At 40.8% G+C, this 9874-nt stretch overlaps 3 protein-coding genes across 4 annotated transcripts; 1 reads left to right on the plus strand and 2 right to left on the minus strand.

Annotated features, from left to right (window-relative positions):
* Nucleotides 1-1369: 1369 nt before the first annotated feature.
* LOC121976224 (transcription factor WRKY19-like) lies at nt 1370-2851 on the plus strand. Its single transcript, XM_042528310.1, has 3 exons — nt 1370-1864; nt 1948-2082; nt 2169-2851. Exons 1-3 carry the CDS (start codon nt 1587-1589, stop codon nt 2698-2700), a joined length of 945 nt encoding a protein of 314 aa, XP_042384244.1. The 5' UTR covers nt 1370-1586; the 3' UTR covers nt 2701-2851.
* A 260-nt stretch (nt 2852-3111) lies between these two features.
* Nucleotides 3112-5871, minus strand: LOC121976215 (protein trichome birefringence-like 26). Its single transcript, XM_042528299.1, has 3 exons — nt 5638-5871; nt 4460-4743; nt 3112-4088 (listed from the first exon to the last, which is right to left on the minus strand). Exons 1-3 carry the CDS (start codon nt 5801-5803, stop codon nt 3330-3332), a joined length of 1209 nt encoding a protein of 402 aa, XP_042384233.1. The 5' UTR covers nt 5804-5871; the 3' UTR covers nt 3112-3329.
* Nucleotides 5872-6224: 353 nt separating this feature from the next.
* LOC121976233 (mitogen-activated protein kinase kinase kinase 21-like) lies at nt 6225-9819 on the minus strand. 2 transcript variants are annotated; one of them, XM_042528322.1, is made up of 3 exons: nt 9602-9819; nt 7443-9360; nt 6225-6645 (listed from the first exon to the last, which is right to left on the minus strand). In XM_042528322.1, the coding sequence occupies exons 2-3, from the start codon at nt 9340-9342 to the stop codon at nt 6482-6484; spliced, it is 2064 nt and encodes a 687-aa protein (XP_042384256.1). In that variant the 5' UTR covers nt 9343-9360; nt 9602-9819; the 3' UTR covers nt 6225-6481. The 2 variants fall into 2 exon arrangements, with proteins under 2 accessions (XP_042384256.1, XP_042384264.1); XM_042528330.1 differs by having other exon boundaries at nt 7443-9356; nt 9602-9818.
* Between the last annotated feature and the right edge of the window lie 55 nt (nt 9820-9874).

The raw sequence follows: 9874 nt of genomic DNA on the forward strand, positions 1-9874 counted from the left end.
GCACATCCTCAGAGTATGCATGTGTGATTCCTCCGCTCTCTTGCTCACCTGTCTGAGTCTTCCATCAAACTTAATTCAAGTCAGATTGTGATTGTACGACTCCACTTTTTAGTCCATCGGTTGGCCCCGAGCTTAGTCTGAACTCGGGTTGATCTAGCTCTGCATTGAACGTGTTATGAGCCTTTCACATGGCTCCTGTTGACCAATTCATAGGTCCAAAATTTATATCTGAATTGAAAGATCTGAATAATTAACTCTACAATCAATTATATAATCATTAGATGTTTAAATTAATCATTTGAATAAACATAAATCATTCTTATTTGATTATCATGATACTTTCAAAAAGACTAAAATCTTGATTAATAAAGGAACCAGATTATCATTTTATTTTAAAATGATACTAAAGTAGGTGAAAGACACATTCCATACTATAAATCCTTTGATAACACAGATTTCAATTTATCAATGATATTCCAAGATAATCGGCTAAATACCTACCCGGGTTTAAAAAAATTAATGAATTTTTTTAAGAAAACCTGGACTGTTGATAATAGGATTTACATGTCGTTCCGCCACATAAGGTGAATTAAAAGCAAAATGGTGGCGTGGGATTATACTGAGTAGTTTTGGGATTTACATGTGATGCGAAATCTATTGTCCCATCAAGATCAGTTTGAGGCCATCTCAAAACTCGTGATAAGCACGAAATCGAAGTGTCGAGGAGGAAATTAACAACCGTTTAGAACTTTTAGGGGTACTCTGAAACAAAAAACAGAATGTGGAGTAAAATGTAAATTCGCGGCACGAGGGAAACGCTCCCCGCCCCGGCATGATCGAGAGGATTGAAAATTGATGTGAAGGACGACGCGTTTACGTGTCCTTTCATTTTCTATTATCTCTTTTTTTTTCTACTTTAATTTTTGTTCTACAATAAAACATTAAAACTGGCTAGAAGACTTGAATCTTTCGTTGGTCAAGTCTCCATTTAAAATCTAACTTATTATATTTTTAACATGAGTTAAGGAATTCTAATAAACAAATTATAACTAATTGTGCATTGCGAGTGGGAAAATGATGTTACAAGTAGTAGTTGGCTTTTGTCTTTCGTAAAGTCCTCTGGCACTGGCACTTGATGTGTTCCGTCCTTTTCATTTCTCATTCAATGGCGTGCTTAAAGGGAACGGTGCGGCCCTCTTTTCTCTGCGTCCACATCCAATAAATTACCGAGAAATTACAGAGAAACTAAGTCCGTTATAATTATAATTATAATTGATTACAGAATATTTCTATGTATAGTAGTAGTTTTTCATTAAAAAGTTATATTTTTCCACCCTCCAAGATTTACTTATCTGTCTAAAACGCCCTTCGTGAGTTTAAAAACTGACCGATTAATGGTTACAGTCTAAAATATAAATAGATAAAATTTTGCCGAACCAAACCGGGTTAATTTTCCAGTGACTCGATTATTCCGGTCGAGTCATGTTTCTGCTTTGAAACAGTCAATCTCTTCCCATGACGCGCTATTCCTTCTCCCTCCTTTTTATAAATTCCTTCCCCTTGACATCGATTCCTCCACGCCGGTGATGGGGAGCGGAGAAGGAGTTGAGCACGGGACCCCTCTAATGGCGGAGCTGGCTCGGGCTTTGCAGCTCGTCAGGGAGCTGGAGTCCCACTTGGCTCATTCTTCCCTGGCCGACTCCTGCAAATCTTTAGCCCCCGAGATTCTGTATTCCATTCAGAAGTCGATCCTGATGGTTCAGTCGAGCAGTCTCGACGGAGGAGGAACACCGCCGTCGACCACCGGCGACAGCCCCTGTCCGCTTTCAGAGGAACACGACTGCAAGCAGATGAAGAAGAATAGGTGGGAGAGCTTTAGTCCGAACCTGGCATTTCAGTATACGCCTCGTTAATTAAAGCTCACGTCTTTGGCTTCGATCTTTGCAGGAAGACACTCCATAAATGGACAACACAAGCGAGGCTCATCCCCGGCGGCGCCGGAGGAGTCGAAGGGCCCGTTGACGACGGCTACAGCTGGCGAAAGTACGGGCAGAAAGATATCCTCGGGGCCAAACACCCAAGGTCATCTAATTTCTGTACGAAAGCAATTTGATTTCCTGCAATATTCTCCATTGTTGACTCATTTGGATTTCGCCCGATCTCTGCAGAGCCTACTACAGATGCACGCATCGACATACACAGGCTTGTCCTGCGGTGAAGCAAGTGCAGCGATCGGATGAGGATCCCCTGCTGTTTAACATCACCTACAGGGGTATTCACTCATGCCTACGAAGACCACACACAGATTCAGCATCAGCATCTGAAGAGCAACAGAGCCAGCGCAAGAAAGTAAAAACTGAAAGATTGGACTCGGAGGAAGCTCAGGAGCAGGCTTTTCTATCCATGGCATCAATGGCTGAGTGGGGAGAAATGCCGCTGGAGATCTTTTCCCTGCTCTCCGCCAACGACGACGTCTTAATTGGCAATTCTACTCTTGTATCTCCGGTTTCCTTGGATTCCACTTACTTCTTGATGTCTCCATATCCAATTAATGAGGAGACTTCTGATTCTGACCTCGGAGAGAAAATATCAAGAGCAAATTCAGCAAGCAACTCATCTCTTGTGAACATGGATGTCATGCTTGATGAACTCAACTTGGATCAGAGCTTCCAGTTCGATGCCTCCAGCTTCTTCTCATGAGTGTGTGGAAGAATTTTGTGGCAGTAAATGTTTTTATCATAGGATTTAGCAGAACCACAGCAACTGGCTGATCTTTTGTCTCCAGCTAAAAACAATGTATAGAAGTATTGTAGTTTTTGTTAGATGAGATAAAGTAATTATATTTAACTTACATTGGGTTGGCGAGCATGGATTCTTGCTGACAATAAATGAGAAGTGCATTTGTGGAAGTTACTCTCTGTTGGCACATGATAAGACAATTATAAAGTTACAAATAGTGGTTAAAAAAGAAAAACAAAGGAAAGAGAAGTACCAAAGAAGAAAACATCATGATAGAGCAATCTCTATATTATCTCCTAAAATTTGGACAAAAGATAAAGTGTGTACACCCTGATCATGATGCTTTTGTTGCTCCATGTACACAAAGCAAAATGAGCAGTACAATGATCGTCTCATTTATTAAATAACAATCATCAACATATCAATTTCACAAACAAATACACCCGATCTGAGATCGTCTTTATTCCATTTTATTGTTTTCATTCTAAAGCACTGAGACACAAACATTAATTAGACCATGGGGTCTCCCCTAATCCAACAGATTATTCTACATGAATGTCTTGTGTTAAAGGCATGAACCCAATAGTTGATTAGAGAGAAGACCTTAGTTCTTCCTCTCCCATAAGAATTGCTATCAACAACTCATTCCAGGTATCAATTGGCCCAGGCAGGCACCAATGCAGACAGTCCTCCTGTGGTTTCTTAGATATATCAGGGTGGTATTTTCTGTAGGGCCCTGGATGCCCATCAGGCCTCAGAAGTGAAAGATGGTAAATATCAAGAAGACTCAGATTCAAGCCATTTACCAATCCTTCCTGAAACTCCTCCAATTCCACGTTTCTCATTACTGCATCCACAGGATCAGCATTGTACTCACCTTCATTGAATGGTTTTGTTCTGTTGCAAATCCCACCACTGTACCATTGCCCATACTCAAAGTGGCTAGGGGTCCAAGTCCTCAGAACTACAAGCGGCTTGTGATCGGCGGCACTTAAGAAGTGGAAAATCAATCGAAGGGCTCTGCGGTAAGAGTAGTCCATACCAAGTTCCTTTAATCCCTTGCCTGGGCAGTAGTGGCAGCCAACAATGGTATTATTCTCCCAGAATGTGGTTTCTTTAAGGAACCATTGCCCACCAGACAGCATTATGTAGTCGTAATTTTGGTATTGGCTGGTCCACACTGGGTCTAGAACATCAAGATAAATCTGTATATCTTTCTTGGACTTTGCTTCTGTGGAGTTCACCAAAAAAGGAGCCCAAATGAGTCCCAGTGTGATGTTGTGTGAGGGTAAGTACCATGTTTTGGATTGATATGTTTCATCGTGATAGACTAGTACTGCTTCTTCAACCTGATGATAAGACAGAGATTCAAGAAGACAAATAATGGACAGAAAGTAGCACGAGGATAAATCATGGACAGCAAGTAGGTTTCAAAAAAAAAGTTTAAGTAAAACATAGAAGACTGATGTTGGGGTAATTGTCCTCCAATCAAAAGCTATAATGTTCAACATAAGTTAAGGTTCCCAGCTAAATTGTTTCCCAAATGCCATTTCCATAACTCAAATTTGGCATTTGAAAAGTTGTTTTATGAAATGAAAGCTTGGTTAATTAATTTCTATTAGAATGATATGGAATGATGCTCAAGATCATATGAGAAAGAAGAGAAAATATAGACAACAAGGATAAAGTAGCACCGGGTTCGAGCATGTCCAGACAGCACCTTTGAGAGAATACAAAGCAATGATTCCATCTGGTTGCGGAGAATAGAATCGCCAATAAATGCTATGGATTTTCCTCTCATGCTGTTAGAGAACTTCCTTGTGTCTGTGGGAGGAATTTTGCAACCATATGGTTTCCATCTCCAGGAAAGGTAGTCAGTATTTAATCGGCCATTTGTCAAACAATCTTGAGGAGAAGATATAAACTTGCAACTTGAATTTGAATAAGCAGGGGAAGAATCTTTTTTCCATTCTCCGGAGAAAAGATCACATCTGTTTGCATCATCTGATGTTCAAGATTGGATGAATTTCAGGTGTGATAATCATAAAAAATGGATGCAGATAAAAATTTATCATGAAAAAAATTAAACAATCAAGCAATACACGAATCTCTGAGCTGCTGGTTTGCACTCACTCATAGATTCCTTTTAGTACGTCTAATACAAGCATTAGAACATAAATTGGCTGATAATTAATCATACATAAGTGCTAAGAGAGCAGTGACCTACCATGAAATACTCAGCTCCAAGCTTAAAACAATTGTCAGCTGTGAGCCTTCGACCTACCTTTTCTTGAGAATAATTAATAATCATGAAAACTTTTAGAAACTTGCTTTCATGACAGAAAAATAATCAAGTCCAGAAAAGTACAAATGCCATGTTTCTGAGGGAAAAAAATGTCCCATAATTCACACGAATTTTGAGAGAGAAAGTCTGCTTCAAGAAACAAGTTGGTGAAGTTTGGCAATCTGAATAATTTATATGACCAAAGCCAACAATATCCAAATACTTCGGCACAGTTTCAGTAAACAACTGGAGACACATAACAACCAGGTATTGTTTTATTTTCAATTGGAAGAGAAAAGGAAATAGCCAATCAGCAATAAGCCCATGGTTTGTTTTTTTTTTCCATTTTCATCATTAATGGGAAGAACCCTAACCCACTCCGACAGTCCTCACTTTCTGTCGCCAGAAGCTATTATACCAAACGAAAAATCGATTCTAAGATGATAAACAAGCACTACCCCCACCGTAGTTCAGAGCAAGTTCTCAAACCTCACCGTAAAAATTCCACCTTTCTTAATAACGCAAACAACCATGGCGGCAATCAAAATCTACGGATAAACAAGTAAAATTACCCTAATATCTCCCTACAATAACTTCAACTATCAAAATCTCACCTTCCGTAGGAGCGGGACGGGCGTCGGTCGCGCGAGGAAAGAGAAGCTGAAATGCGAGAGCCAAGAGGAAGGCGGAGCCCAAGATCCCGAGGAGGAAACCGTAGAAGCTCTTGCGGCGCGCCGTACCTTGATCTTCTCGGGGCATCTCTTGCTTGCCTTCCGCCATGGCGCTGTGAAGAAGGCACAAGATCCACCAGTTCTGCCTGATCTGGTCGGTGCTCTATCATTTTTAAGTCCGAATTTGAAAACGACTCTGTTCGAGTTCATTAAAAAAAATCTAATGAGCGTCTGAAATTAAATAAGACTATTTATATTCATTTTTTGAAAAAAAAAAATCCTTTTTAACACGAGCCATTCATTTTATTTTTTATTTCAAAAATATTTTTTTTAACAATTATCATGCGTATTTTTTTTTTTTTTGAAAAACTGCTACAATCTAACTAAATAAAGATATATATTATAACTAAGATCTAATACAGCTAAATGAAAGGATTTATTGCAATTAAATAAAAGCATTTGCATTCTAAATTAATTTCTTTTATCAAAATAAAAAACCAATTTCTACTGCTAAGGACCAGCTTTGCATCACAAACTGTCATCAAACTTTCAACTAAAATCATTTTCTATCACAATGCTGCTCGAAATGACACTGCCGTTGGCAAATAACATAAATCACAATCAGTTGCAACTTGATACCACCACCACAACTCTCACAATAAAGCATTTCGGTTCAGACAAGTTCAATCATAACCAAGAATGCAATTGTTGCTCACATACAAAATGATGGACGACAACAATTGAAGTGAATGTTCAGTGTGTTGTGTTTCATCATCAATGTGTTTTCTTATGTTAGCTCAGAATCTGAGACATGCCCCGACCTCCTCCTCGCCGGGATCATCATCGCCTGCTGAAACCTGTTTCCATTGTTCACACTGAAGCTGCGTCCAGATAACTGTGGTGGTTTGATCACTGTTGTTGTGTTCTTCTTCTGCCCTGGAGACACAAGTCCTGCCATAAAGGTACAAGTTAGTTTGCTTGAAGATTATGATTCAAGACTAATGTGTAGTATGATCAAAGAAAAATAAGATCATTAACAATTTATTCTCATTGGAACCTGATTATAGCAATACATTCGTAGATTCGAGTAGAATGATTTCAAGTATTATATATCTGAAACTCATTAAGAGGAACTTAGCATTTGGTTAGGTAACTGCATGTATCTAAATCTTCAAAAAGAATGAAAATTGCGAAACCACAATATTAGTTTCTTTTGTTTTGTTGTTTTCATTTCTTAAGCAGTAGAGATGTTCTTTCTTCTTAATAGAAAAGCTCTTATAAGTTCTGGTAACTAGAACAAAATATGGCAATGCAGCTGGAGAGTAATAGCTATTCAGAATAACAATAGTCTATTTTAGAAAAAGTGATTTCAAGTTTAAAATTTTGATTAAGTTTGCCGAGAAAGAAGTTATGATTTGCACATCTTGTCCACTTCTACATATAATTCAGAAGAGAATTCTGACTCAGCAATGATATTATTATAGAAGTCTCTTAGAAGAGGATTTCTTATAGCCCTTTGAATTTGTTCTTGCTGATCTGACTTCAGGAATGCATTAAACAGCTCTATAAAGCCATAAAAATATGTCTTAGTAACTGTTTCTTGAGACGGTCATAACTAAATTCCTATAAAAGCTTAGTCCCTGGTAATCTGTTCATAGCAGCTGAAGCAAAAATTATAAAGAAAAAAAAAGTAAACTAAATGCATACAGATGAGCATAGTAATTAACAGTAAGATGTGAAGAACATACTGAACAATTGCTGCTTCAACTTTCCATGAATTTTCTTTGCTGATGATTTCATGCTTGCATCCTGGTTAACTTGTGGCGACAATAACGGATCATCAGTTAGAATCCCAGTATTTTGTTTCTCCTCTCCCCAAACCGATGTTTCATCCCCTTCAATATCCCAGCTCGTGCCCTTCACATTGGCACTTGTCTTCTCCCTTTCCAAAACCCTGTAAGCAAACATTTGAAATGGAACTTCTGATGCCCCAAGCACATCTTTCTGTACGCAACTGGTGAAGCTCTTGCACATGCTACTCTCGAGCTCAAAGTAGTCCACTAGTGGCTGAATGTGCTCTGAATTCATAACCAAAAACCTCTTGATGTATCGAAGTAGTCTGCAAATGGTGGAGAAGCTGGGCCTTTGCATTGGGTCAGAGTGCCAACATTTTTTAGTCAAGTTTGTCAAGTATTTAGGAGATTGAGATGGAAACAATGGCCTCACACCCACCCTTATGTTCTTGCTTGTGTTGTCTTTTTGGCGATGTTCATCCTCAAAGGGCACTTTTCCTGTTAGAAGTTGGAAACAAATCATTCCAAAGCTATAGATATCTGCCTTCTCTGAGCATCTTAAGCGACCATTGATACAACTATTACTATTATTTGTACTCCCATCCTGTGCTTGTTCTTGCTCTTGTAGAACCTCAGGGGCATACCATATGCATGGATCCGTTTCACCCTCTACACTTGTTGAACTCTTCGAATTCCTAGTCGACCACTTAGCGAAGCCAGCAACTTTCACATGCAAATAGCCATCAGGTGAGCAACTCCTCGCCTTAACAAGGATGTTGGAAGGGTTCAAGTCTCCATGGAACAATTTCTTAGAGTGTAGATACTCCATTCCTCTGGCAATCTGAAGCATGGTGTCCACTGCCACAAGCAAAGGAAAGGAGGCTTTGTTCTTGGTGGAGCACAAATTCTTGGTGTAGCTTGAGAGATCCATTCTCATCCATTCCATCACCAAGAACCACTCTTTCTTCTCTTGGTCTGCAAGCACGTACATGTAATGTGACACATTTGGATGAACCATGGATGCGAGAGCAGAGATCTCATTGGCTATCGACGCCTCATCAATTGTTCTTCCAATGAGATGTTCGACGAGGAAGCTTTCACCCATCCACTGGACTTCCATGAAGTTGCTGCTGCTTTTACAAACTTGGTAACCTGGAGATTGAACAAGAACTGAGCTGGGAAAAAGTTGGGACTTGGGGCTAATAAGGAGCTCACGGAGGCTCTTCTCATGGTCTGTCAATGGATCCAAAGGTGAGATCTTTCTGTTATTTAAGATTTGTGAGAGAATCCAATGATCTTCCCTGGAAGCCGAGTCCAATCTGGCGCAGAAATCCTTCGAGGCCAAGTACAATTCCCCGAGCTTGTGCTGGAACAGCCTGGGTTCCATCCACTCCTTCTCGTACTTCTTGGAAACCAAAACCCTATTTTTGCGAGTGGCCTCGTCGTCGAAGCCGACGGCACCCTCGGCGATGGCCTCGATGGCCTCGAGCACGACGGGGAGGCACCAGAGCAGGTTGTGGAGGTGGAACTCGACGCAGTCGGCTTCGCGGCTGAGGGCGAGGACTTTGCCCCACCATATTGGCTTGGGCTCCAAGCACCTCCGCACGTAGTGCTCGCCCTCGAGGCAGATGAGGTGAAGCTCGGCGAGCGGGTGTTCGAGCGGTCGCCAGCGAAGGGTGTGCTTCGGGTCGAAGGTCAAGTGGGTGCGGAGGGCGTCGGCGACGGCGTGGAAGGCGAGGTCGAAGGCGTCGACGAGCAGGCGGCATTGCCGGGGATTGACGTCGATGGAGCCCTGCAATACCATCAGAGCACGCAGGCTGCCGAGAACTCCCCCAATCTGCCGGAATTGCTCCATCGCCGACGAGAAAACTATCTAAAAATACAATTTTTTTCCTTAAAAAAATCTTCCTTGGAGAAAATTGAATAATAAAAATTCGATCTTTAAAACCATTCAAACATTCAACAAAAAGAATCAAAAGAAAGAAAAAACAACAACAATATCGCGTTGCATGAAGCGCCGAACAAACTACGAAGAATGTCTAGGGGATTGACGTACAGATTCTTAATCAAATTTGACTGAATAGAATATACTAAGGAATTGGGGAAGTACGTACGTGGAATTGACTAAGCGTGCATGAGGATATTGCAGGGCAAGATGACCGACCGGCGAAGGATTGAAGCTCCGCGCGCGGTGGCGCCGGCGGGAGGAGAAGGCGGTGGTGATGAGGACTAAAGAGGAGAGGAGAAGAATTACGACAACTGGACCGGTTGTTGTCGCAGTTCCCCACCACCCGACCGCCGGTCTGTTAATTTGGGGACGAATGCGCTTACGGTGACCTCCTCTTTTTTCTTCTTTTATTTTCCTCCTTTTTTTCTTATATATATTT

The sequence above is a fragment of the Zingiber officinale genome, chromosome 1B (assembly GCF_018446385.1).
Source record: "Zingiber officinale cultivar Zhangliang chromosome 1B, Zo_v1.1, whole genome shotgun sequence".
Taxonomy (NCBI): domain Eukaryota; kingdom Viridiplantae; phylum Streptophyta; class Magnoliopsida; order Zingiberales; family Zingiberaceae; genus Zingiber; species Zingiber officinale.